Source organism: Alexandromys fortis, unplaced genomic scaffold (assembly GCF_014885135.2).
Source record: "Alexandromys fortis isolate MF-2015 unplaced genomic scaffold, M_Fortis_MF-2015_v1.1 scaffold_132, whole genome shotgun sequence".
Lineage (NCBI taxonomy): Eukaryota > Metazoa > Chordata > Mammalia > Rodentia > Cricetidae > Alexandromys > Alexandromys fortis.
In genome coordinates, this window is record NW_026068055.1 from 4,942,810 (window position 1) to 4,962,028 (window position 19,219).

Here is a 19,219-nt window from a genome sequence, read left to right on the forward strand (position 1 = left end):
GTGGTTGATTCAGCATATAGTCAGTATTAGGTAACTGCCTGTAGTCACTTGTAGAAAGATGCATTTCTAATATATATGGATGTTGTTATCGTATGCAGTATGATAATCCTGGTCTTTTAGTGGTTCTTGTGAGCTTCTCAGAGTAGTGAGAGCAAAGCAGCCTCCAGTAACACACCTCCTTCAACAAGGCCACACCTCCCTAAACTTCGTACACTGTGCCACCAATCAGGACCACGTATCTAAATGCCCAAAACTCTGGATGACATCACAATCAAGTGTTATCAAAGCATATATGCAAATTATGTTCTATCTTTCATTTTTTTAAAGATTTGTTTATTTACTATGTATACAGTGTTCTGCTTGCATATATGCCTGCAGGCCAGAAGAGGACACCAAATCTCATTATGGATGGTTGTGAGCCACTATGTGTTTGTTGGGAATTGAACTCAGAACCTCCAGAAGAATAGCCAGTGTTCTTAACATCTGAGCATCTCTCCAGCCCCTATTATTTGTCCTTTGCTGTATTTTTTAATTCTATTTTGTTGTTTAGCAAGCAAATTCTGTTTTCAAGTTTATCTGCCTCGTATAAAATGCTTAATTTCCTGCTAATCTCATTTAGCTCTTAATTTTGTAAACATCATTATTTATTTTGAAATGTTTTGATTTTTATGCTTCTATTTTATAGTTATGTTTGTATTTTCTCTTTTCTTGATTTATATTTATAGTTAATAAATTTATCTTTTTTTTTGTGGTACTGAAAATTTTGAATTCCTGATCTCCTTCTATTCCCAAAATACTGAGATTACATGAAAACGGAGGCTGCACGAAGCACCCTGTCTGGTTAAAACTTTCTCTGTGAGACAAAGCTTTTCCTTTTGAGACTTTTAAAAATGAAGTAGAAGTAGGTCAATTTCGACTAATGTCCATATGTAGTATAGTTTAGAAGGAGAACATAATGTTTGCAGCTGTAGATGTATAAAGGGTTTTAAAGAAGTATACTTTTGACAAGATCTCGACCCAGACTGGTATTTTGATAAGCAGAAGCAGGATGATGAGTTTCTATGTGAAAGAATGTGTGTTAAATAATATCTGTGATACAACAAACATTCTAGTTTGGCTAAGAGAAATATTGCAGCCCTTCACACTGTCCTTTGAATTGTCTGTACTTCATTTGTTTTAGGGGGTTTATAATTTTAGCAAATAATAAGTTCATACCAGTCTAACATAACTAACTTTAGAAGAGACAAGTGTTGTGTAAGACAGTTTGGATGGCATTTTGAAAGTTACAGAAAATCTTTGAAGTAGTATGATCAGCTACAGAACCATGTAATTCAGGTAACAAAGGATTCCCTGGCCATTGAATTGGCACACCAAAAAATACTTATATTCTCTGTAAGAAGAGTTGAGCTTAAATATTTGGCTATCTTAAAATCCAGGGCACTGATCAGTTTCCTGTTTTCCTGTCAGGGTAGTAAAACTAAAACTAGGTAAAATACTATTTTCTACGAGATTCTAAGTACTTTGTTATATCAGTGGATTTTTTTATATATAGAGTTGTTGTAAATTATTTCTAATTACTCAACTTAATTGCTTTGTTCCAGGAAAGGGTTTGATACTATAAATGTTTCTATTTTGAGCAAATATAGGTAAATCTGGAGCAAGGGGATTGAAGGAAAGAAGATGTTCATCAGTGAGATAACAGAGTTTAGTATTGGAAGAAAGTAGAAAACCTTGAGAAACAGTGTTCTTAGCGAAGTTGAGAGGAGGTGAAAAGTGGAGTTAAAATTGAATTGTTCAGACTAAACAAATGTTTAACATTAAACAAATGTTGCATGCGAGGGTTTAATACCTATAGTATTATGTCTTTCAGTCTGCACAGAAGTTTTATGGTGGCTAGTTTTATTTAATTATTTGTTTTCACCCTAGGTGGTATCATGGAAAACTCGATAGAACCATAGCAGAAGAACGCCTCAGGCAGGCAGGAAAATCTGGAAGCTACCTTATAAGAGAGAGTGATCGGAGGCCGGGGTCCTTTGTACTATCATTTCTTAGCCAGACAAATGTCGTCAACCATTTTAGGTAAGTCTCTGTCCTGACTTTAAGGTATTTAATATGGCACTTAGGTATTTAATCTGACATGTTTATAAATATATCCACTTTTACAAAAGTGAATGATGGTATAATTAACTTGATTTCAATTAAGTTATTTAATCAGTGATTTAGAGTAAATATTTTTGAGATGTTGAAACTTTTTGTTTAAAGATAGTAATAGTAATCTTTACAATGCCAGTTTTTAAATATATTCCTCAGATTTGAGGAATGTATTATTACAGATACATTTTGAAAAAGATGAAAGCTAAAATGAAAGAAATAAAGACTGGGACTGTAGAGTAACAGGAAACATTTATAGGATTAGTTCTTTTTAGTTTCACTGTCTTAAATTCTGTACATGTAACTTTTGTGAGTTAAACAGGTATGTATGTTTTCAAGTAAGGTGTCATCTCTATAAACATTTACATATATAATTTCATATTTGATCATAATTTTTACGTAGCATTTTTTATTCTACATGAATTTCATGAGATTTGTAAGCTACTTCTAGCCAGAGTAATTTTTATAAAATAGCTGAGTCTTAAATATAGAAAGTGAGGAGACAGATCTGAAGGTAGTAAATTTTCAAGTATTTGATTCAGTTACATAATTGAAACTTAGTTGCCAATGATGATACGAAGAAGTGGTTTTTGAAGTACAAGAATGTATATTAATGGAAAAGAACATGAAGTTGATAAAATTGTCTTTATGAAACTTGGTTCTAAAAATTAAACATAGAAGCTAGACTTTAATCCCAGCACTTGGGATGCAGAGGCAGGCAGATCTCATAATTGTGTTAAGTTTGAGGCCATCCTTGTCTACAAGTGAGTTCCAGGACAACCAGAACTGTTACACAGAGAATCCCTGTCTCGAAAAAACAAAAAAAGAAAAAAAAAATGAGTGTAGGTGTTGGAGGGACATAGCACCATGGTAGAGAACCTGTGTTTAATTTTCACTCAAAAAAGAATAAAAAAGACTGGTTTTTAGGATACTTTTCAAACTATGTTTCTTTTTTCTTTTACTAACTAGGATTATTGCTATGTGTGGAGATTACTACATTGGTGGAAGGCGTTTTTCTTCACTCTCAGACCTAATAGGTTATTACAGTCATGTTTCTTGTTTACTTAAAGGAGAAAAATTACTCTATCCAGTTGCACCACCAGAGGCAAGTAAAACATGAATGAAATACCATAACTTTTATTTTACAAAATCAGATGAATTTTGATCTGATTAAATTTCTTAAGACTTTTATAATTTTATGTGCCTTAATTCTGGTTATAATGCTAGAATAAAAATTAGTTTCCTTATTAAAATAATTTTGTATTAAAGTAACTAGATTTTTAAGATAATTCTTTGCATTTATAGCTTACCGTAATTGCTAGGGAAGTTAAAATGTCTTACATTGTAAAAGGAAGATTAATTTCTGTATTCTGTGTAGCTTATTTAATGATTGTTCAGATTATCTGAAAAAAAAAAAAAACCCAACTCTGTTGTACTTTCACACTAATTTCAGTAAAAATAACTAGCAAGAGTAGCAAACATTTTTAGGTTCTTTATAGAAGCTTAGTAAAGATTAATTTAAATGATTCTATGGAGTTTATAATATTCAGTTGGCTTTAAGGTTTGTGTGAATGTATCTTTTTTTGACTTGGATACAGATACTATCTTTTGATTGTGTATGTGAATATATATATAGGTGTGTGACTGTATAGAGACTTGTGTGTATCTTTGTCGGGGTTGTATGTGAATACTCACGACTGGTGACTAGAAGTTGACATCAGGTGTTTGCCTTGATTGTTCTCTACTTGATTAATTAATTAAGCAAAGTCTCTGGATGTAGCCAGAGCTTTTCAATTTGGAAAGTTTGACTTGATAGTTTGCTTCCTAAATGCTGGGATTACAGACAGTTGCCACACCTGTCACCTGTAGTAATTTTTATGTGGGTTTATGTGGATCCAGTTTGGGTTTTCAGACCTAGGGATAGGGGCATGAACCATCTCCCTAGCTCCTAAGTATTACTGTTTTCAATGGTTTCCAGCCAGTAGAAGATAGAAGACGTGTTCGAGCCATTCTACCCTATACAAAAGTACCAGAGACTGATGAAATAAGGTATTTTATCTTATGTATAAGCATTTGAAAGAGCTAGACAATGAAGATTTATTGCTCTCAAACAAGCAAAGGTTTTGAATTTGAGGAAATATGATAGCTATATAAAGTTGCCTTTAGTGCTGGATCTGTTGTGTTCCCATGGGATATCTTGTCTATTCAGACTGAAGATATAAATCAGGATGGCCACAGTGAAAATGACACAGGAAATAACAGCTTTTTTTTTAATAAAGTTTTCTGAGAAAGTAGAGTTCTTTCACAATTTGTGTGTGGTTCATTTATTTATTTCCTGTATTTTATCACCTGTAACATTTATGCCTCAGCTATAAATGATACTGAATATAATTGTTGAATTTTGCATAATGGGTGAATATTCTTAAATTTCAAGACTATTATATAACCATAGAGAATCATAGTTTTTGTTAGGATTTGCATATAATTTGATTATAAAGTAATTATAAGGCTTGATAATCAAATTATTCTTCACTAGAAGCTATAGATTCATTCTATAGAAACATTTTTTCTTAACTATAAAATGTTTGGCTGCTTCTGAATAGTTGAATAATATATATAGACTATATAGTGTCTCTTTGAAATAATAGGATAACAAAATAAGTTTTTTTGTGGCACTAAAATTTTTGGAAATTATTATTAGAAAACAAAGACTTATGAAATTATTACTAGAAAACAGATTTAGTAGTTTGAATCTCAAAGGTTCCATTTTTATATAGTTGTCAATATAATGACTTCTCATTTAATTCTTATTGACACACTTATTTGTGAATTAATGTGAGAAATGAATAAAAGCAACTACAAGAAAGAAAGTCATTTAGTAAAGGTAAGAAGTATTGAAATAACAGTTTTAGAAAATTTGTAACATTTCAGTCTGATCATCTAAGGTAGCAGTTCTCAAAGTATACTCTTTCTGACTGTTGATCTGAGACTCATACAGCGAGCCCATGTTATTTGGGCTTCTCCAGAGAAGATTTACTTCAAGATTTGGAGGCAGATTCAGGAGACTAATGCTGTAATTGTATTAAATCTAGAGGCCGGAGGAGACCATTTTAGTCAGTGTAAGTCCCAATCTGAGGACAGAACAGAGAACAGCACTAAAGTGCTTAGTGTCCTGGCTAACAAAAATAGCTTCGTTTGATGTTCTGGATGCGGAAGCAAAATGCTTATTCTATTCTGTTTTTACCTTTCACTGTATGCCTCTCTAGTATTTCTTATAGTAAATGAAAAGAGAAAATACTTCATATAGGTGTAATGGTACATGTGTTATTTCAGTAGCTGGGAAAGTGGTTCTAGAAAGGCTTTATTGATTTGGTTAAGTGATAAAATCTGCTGCCATTTATCTTGGAAAATATTGGGCACTATTAAGGAGAACAAGATGATACTATTCTGTGGCTTTTTAAATACAGAGTCATGTGTATAAGTTCTGTTTTGTACAAGCTTTGTTTTCTGAAATTTGAGAAACAATAATGGTTGTGATCATTTAGAGAAAACAAAGATTTCAAGTATATGAGAGAAGGATTCATTTAATAAAACTAAGGTTTATGAGTATTAAGGCCAAAAGAGAAAATTACAGAAGACTATTTGAAGATGCCTTATAGACATATTGCCAATGGCAGCATCCCACACCAGAAGAATGTTTAGAGACTTTTTTTTGAGCCTGGAAGAAAAATTGCAAAGAATTCCTGATGGTTTTGTTTTATATTGATGATGTACATCGGTCAGCAGCTGACGACCCTGATGGTCTAGAGCTTAACAACATCCAGTAGTAAAGAGGAACACTAAGCTGTTTGCATCCATCTAGTCTGAAATACATAGTTTGAGAAAAAGCATAGATGGTTTCTAATACATATCTGGGTACCATGTTTAGACAAAGAAAGCCGTACTCATTGCACAGTAGGCATTTGAACCAAATTTATTAGATGTGATTATAGATGCTAATTAATATTAGTATCTACATAGTAAAATTAAGTGAGATTATCTAAAGGAAATTTTCTGCATTTCTCATACATATGTTGCTTTTTATTACATATACATATGAAAGAATAACTTGAAACTTAAACTGAAAATTCATTTTTCTTGGAACTATTTCCAATACATATATAATTGTTTACTATTAGAGGAATTTTAATTTTACTCTAATCCAGCAAAGTAGAAAGAGGAACTCTGATTTTAATGTAATTCAGCAAATTGACACCCTTTTTGAACCTACAATGAAATTAGGATTCAGATTATTAACTGTCTTCAGTTTCACTAAAAATGTCAGAAACAGCACAGAACTTTAGGTTTTATAAGGTTTTTTTTTTTTTTCATTGTTGTAATATCCTGTGTGGTAGTTTAGGACTACTTCAATGTCCATTTTTAACATTTTAATGTCATTTCCTATTTTAGTTTCTTAAAAGGAGATATGTTCATTGTTCACAATGAATTAGAAGATGGATGGATGTGGGTTACAAATCTAAGAACAGATGAACAAGGCCTTATTGTTGAAGACCTAGTAGAAGAGGTGGTGAGTTTCATGTTTTCCTAAATTTCAAATCGTATATCCTTAATAAAAGTTTGGAATTGGTCCATTTTCTGAATTATTAGATAGGAACAAATTTCTTGTGAAAAACTTTAATTCATAAGCATAAGGAAATTTTAAGACATAAATGATATTTATGTACAAGGAAATAGACAATATATTAATATGTTGTAATATATAGCTGCCTTTGCAGGAAGTATTTCTCTGCTTGTGAACTCAGTTATCACTTGTACTTGTTTTGGTATTTTTTTGTATACCTGTTCTTCATTGGGTATATTTGAATCATAGAGGAATTTTAAGTGTTGTATGTTTGGAATAATTTTTCAAATGTGTTTATAATTTTTAATAATCTAGGAATATTTAAATTATATATAAGTAATCCCAAAGTCCTACAGTTTGTATATTCTACCTCTTTTCTTTGCTATCATGTTATTATTCATCTTAGTACATAATATAAATTAGATGGAGATCAGCACATTTTTGAGTCTCACTTCTAGATTCTATGCTCCAAAAAAAGACATCTTTTTCTTGTTAGTGTTGTTCTAATTCACTGCTCTGTCCCTGTTGCCCTGAATGATTCTCTGGCATCTGTAAAGTTTGAGGAGATGAATGTAGTGTCTCCATGCCTATAGTGGTCCCTGTATTTTACACTTTTGGTCTGTTATCTTAGGTTGCCTTCTGAAACTTATTTATTACTAACTGGCAACTTCTTCCCCGCTTTCTCTGTCTGTGTGTCTGTCTCTGTCTCTCTTTCTCCCCCTTTGGCAGAGATTTTGTGTCTAGATACTTTTTTTTTTTAGGCCAAATTATTTCTCCCTTTGTTCTCGCAGTACTCATTGGTTCTATATTCCTTATATAGACCACTTTTTGAGAGAGGGCAATTATAATATTCATTTTGTAGTTTCTATAGTAAGTATTCATTGATTGATTTTAGTCTGACTAAATACTTAGTGAGGACCTAATTAAGAGAAGTCCCTGCTAATATTTGTTTCTCCTTTATTCCCTTTCATTATCAGTTTATTGAAAGGTCAGTGTAAGCTGCTATGATGACAGTTCTTTATATATTCAGTGAGAACTATGAACTTAGACCATGTTTGGGTGGTGGTGGTGGTAGAGAGAATAGCTTAGACTTTAATAAGGTAGTCACTATTTTTGGAATGAATAATATTAATATTAGAATAGCTTTAAAACCTGGAGTACAGACTAGAAAAAGATAAGGTTTAAAAGATGGCAGAAAGAGAGTATGTATTTTGTATTCCAGAGAAGAGAAAGTGCTCACATTTTAGGGTCAAAGTGTTAAACTGTAAGGAGGTAGCATTTGAGGTAGTTTTCCTTAATGCCTTGTTTTTTTTTTTTTTTCCCCAGCAGGTAGGTAACAATGAATTAAAAGGACATTCTGATGGCAACAATAAGAACAGAGCACAAACTATAGTAGAGAGGTGAAATAGTTTAGCAAATGAGTAGTTAAGATTGGTCATGGCAGAGACACCTAGAAAGAAGGTGGGTAGTATAAGGCCAGAAACACATTTTTGAGGCCGATGGTTAAGGGCGCTGGTTATAACATGGGGAATCTGTAGACAGGAGGCAGGCTAGAAAAGGGTTGGCTTTAAAATTGTTTGTTCATTTGGATTGTTTATTCTTAAGTGTACATCTATAGTTGACACTAGTGAATTCAGAGAGGTTGGAATGGGCAGAGCAGTAGTGTACTGTAGTTGGGCTACTTAAATCACTTATTAAAAAGAAGCAAGGGTCTGATTTAAACTGACAGCAACAGGGAGAACAGACAACTATAGGGTGAGTTCTTGAACAGAAACGTCTTTTCTCCTAACACAGCTAGGAAAAGTATTGTGGAGATAGTTTTGAAGATTGGATTCTTAGGAATTTTAATGAGATTAGATTAGGATTTAATTTTCTGAAATTAAAAATTATGCTGTTTTGCTGGGTGGTGATGGCACACGCCTTTAATTCCAGTATTTGGAAGGCAGAGGCTGGTGGATCACTGTGAGTTCAAGGCCAGCCTGGTCTACAAGAGCTAGTGCCAGGACAGGCTCCAAAAACCACAGAGAAACCCTGTCTCGAAAAACCGAAAAAAAAAAAATGCTGTTTTAATCTCTTTCTTCTCTTTAGGGCCGGGAAGAAGATCCACATGAAGGCAAAATGTGAGTTTATATTAATTATTGAAAGAAAAAAGTAATGTTAGACTGTAAATTAGAAAAATAGTCAAAAATACTTGATGAATTGTAGACTGATTTTCTTTAAATTATGGTTAGAGAACTGATATATTTCTTAAGGATCTTAGTATTAGATCCTTAACAAAAAGGCATGCAGTGGCCTAGACCTGTATACAAATCTTGTATCCCCAAGCTAAACTAAAAGCCTTATCAGTAAGCACAGCTCCTATTTCTCTTCATTTTCTTACTAATGATAGTATTTATTTTTGTGGCCAAATCATTAATAAACTTTGAAACTCAGATTTTATTATGCACATGTGAGAGAATTTCTGACAATTTTAGTATAACCCAGAAAGGTTTTTTAAAATAAGTTTTTCAGGCTGCTTTTATATGTACAGAATTCCTTTTAAAATCTTAGCTTTCAGTTGTATTCATTTTATTCTTATTATTTCAATGGAGTATTCGTCTATTATCTTTTCACTCCGTTTTATTCTTAATCAAACTGTCAACATTTATAGATGGAATTTAAAGCTTGCCTCAGACATTTTATTTTCTTGTTCCCTAGCCATTAGAAGAGGAAATATATTAAACCGAATAGAACATGTAGTTCTTTCATTACCTTTTTTTCTTAATAGAATATATGTTATATTTAAGAGAAGATTACCCTTCAGTTGCTTGTGTATTTATCTAACTTAGCAAATTTAAGTTCAGTGAATCTTCATGTTGTTCCTTACATATACTAAATGTAAAATGAATAATAAAACCCCAGGGGTCAGAAAAGCAAAGCAGGTCCTTTCTCTGTTCCTCTCCAAACTCCCCAGCACACACTGTACTTACTACACTGATTTTTCCCACCAGGTTCTGGACCTCTTAAAAGTAAGGACTTTTTATCTTGAGTAAAATCATGTAATTGGATTACACAGTTTTATACAAGAATAACTCCAGGAAATAATATTACCCATTACCCCTTTGCCCCAAGGCTATTTTTCTTAAAGTTCAGAATATTATATCTTTAAAACTTAACTACTGATTTTTTTTTTTGTTTGTTTTTTATCACTCTTCCGAGTTTTGTTCTTTACTGGGTAGAAAAGTATATGGCTGGTCTTGGATGACACCTAGCTGACTCTCCTAGAATATAGAATTCAAATCTAGCATGTGTAGAAAATGGTAGTTTAGCCTTTACTTAAATGCAGTATATAGCCTCATACATTTTAAATCATTTTGGACTGTACTGTTTATTTCCTCTTCATTATTCATGTTTGCTCTGAGAGCATCAAGAAATTTGGATTAGTAAATTATATTGTTGGAATAATTTCTTAAATTTTAATTTTCATTTCCTTGAAATTAATTTGTATTTTAACTTTCCCAAATAATGGAATGATTAATCTGAAGCAGAATGAAAGAACTTTAAGCCTGTAGCATTGCATCTTAGAACACTTACGTTTTATGTCTTGTAGTAGTATGTGTACTTTACAACCGAAACTTAACTCATAGATCTTTAGAGGCATCAGAGAGGTGGAGAAGAGACCTGAGATTACCAGTGTGAGGAAAATGGGATTTAATGGAAACAAGAGGAAAGCTTTAGAAGTTTGGCTTTTAAGTAATTTGGTTTATTTTTGAAACAAGGACTCAAGTGGTGTGATCCTGGCTAGCCTGGATCTTGCTGTGTAGACCATACTGGCCTCAATTTATAGTGATCTGCTTGGCTTTGCCTCCCAAGTGCTGGGATTAAAGGCGTGTGCCACCATTCCTGATCCTCAAGTAATTTTTTTAACATGTCATTTTATAAAAAGGCAAGCCATATTTCAGCTATTATAGTTTATAATAATTTCTGAATGCTTACATCCAAAATGAAGATTATAAAATACTTTAGCAGTCTAGAGTGATAGGCTCAGATTTAAAAATAGTTTTAGTTCTGTTTCTTGGTATGTACTTGTTCCTTCCTTTGTTAGCATTTTAATTTTATTGGGTGATATCTTATGTTAAAAGAAACTAATTTTGAGAGAAACATGATAAAATAATTTGTTTCTTCCTTAAATCATCTCTCCTGTCCCCTACAAGCCATCAGAGTAAAAATGGAGCTCTGATATAAGCATGCAACAGATACCACTAGATTTTTAAAATAGCATAAGTAATATGGAAATTGTAGTTATACTTGACAGTTCCTAGTCTTTTTTACTTTGCTGAAGTAAAGCACAGTAAGTTTCCAAAATACAATAGAAATGTAATGGATGAAAATTTGATTATTTCCATTGCATTTATTTCATGTCAATGTGAATTACAAAAATTTTGCTTACTTTTGAGTATATGAAAGCAGCAGCACATGAACTTTTAATTTACATGTCAAATTTGTTCTTCTTTTAAGATGGTTCCATGGGAAGATTTCCAAACAAGAAGCTTATAATTTATTAATGACAGGTACTTTTGTATTCATTAATGTCATTTATAGAATATAAAATTGAAAAAACCTTTTCTCATGTACTATGCTTTCCTTTAGCATTTGATTTATGCTTATGTATATTATAATTTCTTCCCAATGCTGGGAAGCTGGTGTTTTTCTGATTTTGTTTTAAATTAAAATGTACATGTATAATAACTCTTGTGAAGTATATTTTCTTTTTCCTTAGCCCCTGTCCTGTTTCCTTCTCCATGTGTTACAGCTTATGACTCTATTTTTGTGTGTGTATCTCAGGTATATCTTACATATAATGTACTTAGGATACACAACATACTTTTTAATGATAAGAAATATATTCAGAAAATATTTCATATTTACAAATACAAATTTTTGTCATCTTTTTTTATTGATCATATGACTTCTAGTTTACAAATATCATATAACATGCAGTGTATCAATAGAGGAATACCATGTTATCGTTTTTTTCCCCATTCATTTATAATGTACTTACCCACCCCCCCCAAGTCAGGGTTTCTCTGTGTATTTCTGGTTGTCCTGGAACTCACTTTGTAGACCAGGTTGGCTTCACACTCATAGAGATCTGCCCTCTTTTGCCTCCTGTGTGCTGGGATTAAAGATGTGCACCACTGTACATTCTTGTATATTTGTGTGCATGGTGGAATTACATAATTTAACAATATTTAAAATGTACTCCTAATTTCTATGATTGTTACAGGAAAATGCAAATTTACATTAAGGGTTTATTACTTAAAGCAGCAGTTCTCAATCTATGGTTTGTAACCACTTTGACAAATCTCTGTCATCAAAAACATTTACATTATAATTGATAACGTTAGCAACATTACAGTTAAGTAGGAATGAAACTAATTTTATAGTTGGGGTGGGTCACCAAAACCTGAGGAACTAGATTTAAAGGTTGTAGCATTAGGAAGGGTAAGAACCAATGTTTTAAAGAAACAGCTGTATTACTTTGGTCTTTATTATTATCTGCTTATTGCTAGCTTAATTTATTGGTAAACTATGTCTGAAAAAGATTGGGGACAAAACCAATGTATTGTATGTATTTTAGGTGTTGTGGTTCTTGAAAAATTGGTAGTTTCTGTACTTTATAGGGTACCCTGAAATAAGTAATTATAGTAAATAAATTCTAATTGTTAAATGTATGATCTTATTTGTTTTAAGATGTCATTGTTTAAATCAGTGATTAAATGAGGTAATTTTTGAAGTGCTTAATGTTAATGTATTAACCTGCACTGAGAGGTTCAGAAAAGAGTTTAAAAGATGCCAATGCTAGAGATAGAGATAAGGTTAAACCAGGATGCTGTCATCAGCCTTCTGGGTAGAACAGAGCTATTCATTTTAGTGAGTTGTTGGTGTAGTTAATACTTAAGATATTGAGTCACCAGGTACTTTAAAGCATCCTTTAGTTTTTTAGGTGTGTAAACATGGAAAGAATCTAAAATATTTCCCACATTAGTTTGTATTTTTGTTTATTTATATACTGTTTTTGAAAGAGTGGCCATTTTCCTGAAACTACACAAGTGCATTCATGTATAAATTTACATTTGATTCCCATCTTACATTGAAGAAGCAGAGAGTATCAGCACTGTGAACTAAGAGTTTTCTTTATATATTAAATTGCACACTTTCTACAGATTTTTATTATTTACTCTGAAAATTCACTATAAGAAGGTTTACATTTTACTTCTTTGTATTGAATACCAACCAAATTACTTGTTAACAGGAACGTAAGCTAGATGGTTAAAGTTATCACTCATTTCTACCAGAATTACATGTGATAGATATTGTGTTAGTTATGCTTTCTTAGAAGAGTCAATTTCTAATCTTTCTGTTAACCAGTTTTTTGGGTTTTTTTCGAGGCAGGGTTTCTCTGTGTTATTTTGGACCCTGTCGTGGAACTCACTCTGTAGACCAGGCTGGCCTCAAACTCACAGAGATCCTCTTGCTCCTGCCTCCCCAGTGCTGAGACTAAAGGCTTGAGGCATCACCATCCATCTTTGTTAACCAGTTCTTAACCACAAAGGAAACATTACAGTATTAGGAATCATTGCTAATTGAAGATGGTCCTTTGTGTGCACACCTTTTCAGGATGACACCTAGTGAGAAAAATGAGATGTGTTTATTGACTATGATAATTACTCAGATACTTAAGCACTTACTTATATCACAGTTTTGCTTTTTAGTCATCTACTGGAGATCCAGAGAAAGTATAGACTATTAGTCAAAATTAGCTTAACATTTAAATTTAAAGATCTCGAGATTATATGATGTAACAGTTTTAGTTACTGTGACTAACTGTCCGATCCTTCTTTCTAAGAAGGAAAGACATAGACCTTACTCTAGACGTTACTGTTAGAGATGTTTAAGAAAGAAGACTAGTCAAGCTACACCAGGAACAATGTGAGTGGTTGTAAGTCATAAACTGAAAATAGGAAACACTGTCTTAAAGTTTTATGATAAAATTTACATGTGGCTATGACTTTGAATATACTTTCTAATTAGATTACATAATTTACTTTCTTTTTATTTGATAGAGTATAAAGCTAACAACTTAATTTTTACAGTTGGCCAGGTCTGCAGCTTTCTTGTGAGGCCTTCAGATAATACTCCTGGTGATTATTCCCTGTATTTTCGGACCAATGAAAATATTCAGCGATTTAAAATTTGTCCAACACCTAATAACCAGTTTATGATGGGAGGCCGATATTATAACAGGTAAATTATGAAACAGTTTAAATTATCTTTTAGATGTAAAAATAATTGATTTCAAAATATAAAATTTTCTCAGTTTCCAATATAATAGCTGTAGTCTTATCTGAGAATGGTTTAACAAGTGTCAAACATGAATATTATTAACTTGTCAACTCCCAAATACCTTGTTGCTTAATCAAATATTTATATATAGGCTAATTGTAGGTAATTCCTAGGAGTCATCTGGGTTTTACAAATGTCATTATGTATTTGGATTATTCTCTGAAGTTGATACTTTTTGTGTGTTGTGATTAGTTTGTACCTCTCAACTTGTGAGAAAACTTTGTCTTAAAACTCATAGTAAATTTTAGTTGCTTACTTAGCAAAGTAAATAATAGAGGAACTGTAAGATGCAGAGCGGCAATATTCTGGAAAAGAAAAGGATGGATGAAACACTTGCCTACTTTAATAAGACTATACAAGCAAAATTATGTTATTTTTTTCTTTTTCTTTTGATTTGTATTTTCATCTAACTATTCATGTATTATGACTTAATGACATTCTGAGCAAAAGCAAATATATAAAGTGATTTGATGACATAAGTTCTTAGTTTATCATTTACTAAATAAATACAGTTTTTGTTAGTTCTTCATATGTTGGAAGGATTGTCTTTTAAAAAAACCAAAGACCATAACTTGTAATCATTTTCTCACTGAATGTCACTTTTAGAGTATCGTGTGTAGTGTCATTGATTTGACTGTGTGTTTGATATATGTGGGAAACCAAAATCTTTAGCTTACATATTCCAACCTGCAAACCTGTATTTGGAACATTTCTGTTTTTATAAAACAATGTGACTGTTATAATAGTTTATTCTGTATTGTGTGCTATCAAAAACTACATATGAATAGATAGTCCTTGGTAACATGGTTTATTTGTATTAACAGTATTGGGGACATCATAGATCACTACCGGAAAGAACAGATTGTTGAAGGCTATTATCTTAAGGAGCCTGTACCAATGCAGGTCAGTGTTTTGTTTTTGTTTTGTTTTCTTGCTTGAAATAATTAGTGTCTTTTTTAAAAAAATAATTTTTGTAATGACTATATAAACTTCTGCTAAAACTAGATAAAATTTAAAACTATAGATTATTTAGATCATGAACTTTAAGAGAATTTCTTACTTTTTAATTCTGTTCACTTTAGATAATCTAATTAGTAAGTCGTTAGTAGATACCAAGGAAGTCCTTAGTATCTTCTTTTTCTTTCTTTGGTTTGTTTTATTTTTATTAACTTTGTTTTTTACTTTTACACCTGTATGCATACCTACTGAATACTTTTATTCCTCACCTCTGGTCCACCCCATGTCCTCCACAAAAATACCTCTCATTCCGTCTATTCATTTTGTTTTGTGACCCACAGAGTTTAACCAGGGCGTCTGTGTAATCATGTGTTGGGAGTTGTCCTTTGAAGTCGTGCTGTGCTCAGTGGTATCACTGCTAAAGACAGTGATTCTTCCTTCTCCCAGAATTTTATCAGTAGATCAGACATAACCGAGTAATACCTAGTGACTCCCACCCCATTCTGCAATTGATTGTTGATAGGACCAGGCCCATATGGACCCAGTATACATATACCTGCAGTTGTGCGTTGATGTTGAGCCTAGAGAATGGCAGTTGTAGCCTTCACCCATTTCCAGCTCTCACATATTTTCTGCTGCCCATTGTAATGACTCCTGAGTGGTAGAGTGGGTGGTGTAAATTGTGTGTGTGCTTCTGTCCCCTTACCCCACAGACCTGGGTTGTTTGCCAGGCTTATAGTACTTGGTACCTTCTTGAGGAATGATAGCAATGGTGAAGACAGATTAACACTACGGAAAGGAGTGAATTCTTTTGAGGGAAAAATGAAGATGGCATGATTTTTCACATCCAGTCTTATGTAGGCTTAACAAATGATGAAATAATATTAAGGCCAAGAGAAGTTTCCATTTTTTTTTTTATTCATTAGTTTTATCAGGGAAAGAGCATGTCTATATACTCGAGTAAAGAGTAAAAGGGCAGTGAGAATGATGTAATGAGTGCAGCACTTGCTGTACAAGGTCCTAGATAAGGCAGGGATGATGGAACCAGAGAGCCTAGTAAATATAGCTTAATGTGCAGACTAAGTAGCCTGCTCTGTATGACTCTTGTCCTTTCTGAAGTGCACTGTGAGAGGATGTAGTAGTGACTGTGAGGTTTGCACATCTGTAATCTCGCACTCCTGAGGCAGATGTAGAAGGATTGCTGCTAGTAGGATATGGCCCTGGTCTACATTGTAAGTTCCAGGCCATGTCTTTAAACAATAGCAAAAGGAAAACAAACAGAAGAAGAAATTTTGTTGTGTTTTAAGTAGAATGGGTAAAGTAAAGATACAGAAAGTACTGTGAAAAGAGTTTGGTGTTTCCTTGTTTGAAGAATCAAAACATATACTTGTCTTTTAATTGGCCATTTATTAGAAAATACAAAGGCTATTAATAATATCCTTTTTCTGATGAACAACCTGACCAGCTGGCAAAATGAGTCTAACCCCCTCAGTTTTGAACCCTTGTATACTCAGATATTAGCTAAAATAGAAATAAACAAGTCCTAGAACTAGTCTAGCACATGATGGATAAGACACTAGAAGAAAAGAGTTGGTCAGGTGACTCATTGTATAAGGTGCTCATCCTTAGCTTGACTACTGAGTTCAGTCCCAGGCACTCATATGACGGAAGGAAATAATGGACTCCAAATTGTCCTCTGTCCCCTACATGTGTACTGTCCCATGTGAATACCATCATTTGTTGGAAGACGGGCACATGTTTGTCCTGACTGCCCAGAACCGAAATAATCACACAGAGGCTGTATTAATTAAAACAATGCTTGGCCTACTTGCTCTAACTTCTTATTGGCTAGCCCTTACATTTTAATTTAACCCATGTCCATTAATCTCTGTATCTCCATGTGGCAGTGGTTTACCAGCAAAGTTTCAGCATATCTCTCTGGCAGTGGCTCCATGGCATACCTCTGACTCTGCCTTCTTCCCCCAGCCTTCAGTCCAATCTTCCCTGCCATAGGCTCAAAGCAGTTCTTTATTCATTAACCTATAAAGGCAACAAAGAGACAGAAGGACCTCCCACACCATTGCTCCTAAACAGAAAATAAATAGAAACATTAAAAAATACAAAATTATAAAAGACTTCTTAATATATTTAAGGTATTTTCTATGCATACTAATTAATTACTTGAGCAGTTTGGTCAAGTTGACACTATTTTATATGACTATTTTATATTTGTTAATAACAAAATTTAAACTATAGAAAGGCTTAAGTATATTTCTCAAGGGACTAAATCATCCTTGGTTTTCTTTGTCAGATCTCTATGTCAGATTTGTTGGGGACATCTTTCTTACTCTGACTTCAAAATATGTTTAGAATTTGAACAACATGAAAAATATTGATCTGTTTCATTTTGAGTGTCTTTTCCCCCTTACACCATAGAACAGTCAGAGGTGTCCATCTAAAACGTGAGTTGAGCCCCTTCTTATGTTTAATACTTGAAGATGTCCAATATTTCAGGATAAAAGATAAAATCCCTTTTGTAGCAGACAAAATTGCATACTGATAGTTCAGCGTTCCCACCTGTCTTATTCTACTGTCCTTATCTGTTACTGAATTCTTATTTTGGCTCTGTTTGTGATTTATAAATATACTAGGCTTTTTTTCTTCCTTTGGATCTTTGAACTAACTTTTTTTTTTTCTCAGAAATCTACTTAACTTTTTTTTTTGGTTATTCAAAATTTTACCAAAAAATTAGCTTTACAGTGAGATTTAGAGATCAACACCATCTCTGCTTTTACTTTGCAAAGAACTCTACGAATCACTGTGTTTATAACATATAATGTACTTACTATGTTTATTGACTTTCTCTAATTAAAACAAGTATTGATTTGTGACTATTTTAGTGTGTTGATTGTTGAATGGTGTTTTTAGCCATTGAGTAACAAAGTCAGAATTGAAGTCTGGCTTCTGTAGCCTGTGGGTTCTGTTTATCTACTACTCTCAGGGAGGACTGTGTAAGATGAGATCTCCTTGTTCAGAACTGTGTAGAAAGTGGGCCAAGATAAGGAAATGCTTGCTATCATTCAGTGATTTATTACCACCTGCAAGTGAAGCTGCATTCTTACTCATGCCTTAGAAGATACTGGAATCCGTTATGATTTGTAGGTCAGTATACCTTAATTTAATTTTTTAAAAAGCTGGAGAGGTGGTTCAGTTAGTAAAATGCTTGCTGTTTACTAAACTGGGAATTTTGATTCCCCAAGTCCATTTAAAAAAAACAACAACTGGATGCAGTGGTGTACAACTATAATCTCAGAACTGAGACGGTGGAGGCAGAAGGATCTTTGGAGCTCTCTGGCCTTCTAGTCTTGCTTAATTGTCAAGCTCTAAATTCAGGGAGAGACAGTGTCTCAAAAACTAAGGTGGAGAAAGATGGGGAAACGACCTTGTTCTCAAGCCTCCACATCACACACACCTATATACATAGGACCATAAAACACTTACAGATTACCTTGGAACCATGTATTTAAAGCTAAGCATGAATGTGGTATGTTTTAAATGATAAGCGTACCCCATTCTACAGCTAATACACAGACTGTCACCCATGGAATAAAAAGTCATGAGTACAGATTTGTAGTCACATGGAAATTAATTGATACTAATTTTAATCTCAGTCTATTTTAATGTTTAAATTACTTAAGTACTTTAACACATAATGTATACAAGAAATGAATAAACCTAAATAAGTTTTACAGAAAATGTTATGAGTGATTAAGTATAGCAATCTTTTGCTTTTTATTTTCCTCATGTATACTCACAGCTTTCTCAAATTAGCCAGTCTTTGGAGTGCAGCTAACCTCTCTTCAGCTTTTCTATGTGCACTTGGAACAACCTGTCTTGTGTATTCTGATAAGTCCTGCTTGTAGTTACTCTGGCTCTTAAAATGCAGTACTGATAACAAACTTTAAATCACGAATGTAGTTCACCTCATCAAAACTGATGTTTCTGAAAACACTGAAGGCAATTTTGTTGAAAAGTAGGGTTTATTGTTCTCTAATTGTAAAATGTTTTTATACTTACAGATACCAAGTAAAATGTTCCAGTGAT

At 33.0% G+C, this 19,219-nt stretch overlaps 1 protein-coding gene across 1 annotated transcript in view; it reads left to right on the top strand.

The window, feature by feature from the left end:
* The window catches only part of Rasa1 (RAS p21 protein activator 1), a 77,675-nt gene that overhangs the window by 36,891 nt on the left and 21,565 nt on the right, over window positions 1-19,219 (top strand). The window contains exons 2-9 of the mRNA XM_050119838.1: window positions 1,927-2,079; window positions 3,121-3,260; window positions 4,134-4,200; window positions 6,601-6,718; window positions 8,861-8,892; window positions 11,270-11,322; window positions 13,909-14,059; window positions 14,983-15,061. Coding sequence (XP_049975795.1) covers window positions 1,927-2,079; window positions 3,121-3,260; window positions 4,134-4,200; window positions 6,601-6,718; window positions 8,861-8,892; window positions 11,270-11,322; window positions 13,909-14,059; window positions 14,983-15,061 — 793 coding nt within the window. The remainder of the gene's footprint in view (window positions 1-1,926; window positions 2,080-3,120; window positions 3,261-4,133; window positions 4,201-6,600; window positions 6,719-8,860; window positions 8,893-11,269; window positions 11,323-13,908; window positions 14,060-14,982; window positions 15,062-19,219) is intronic.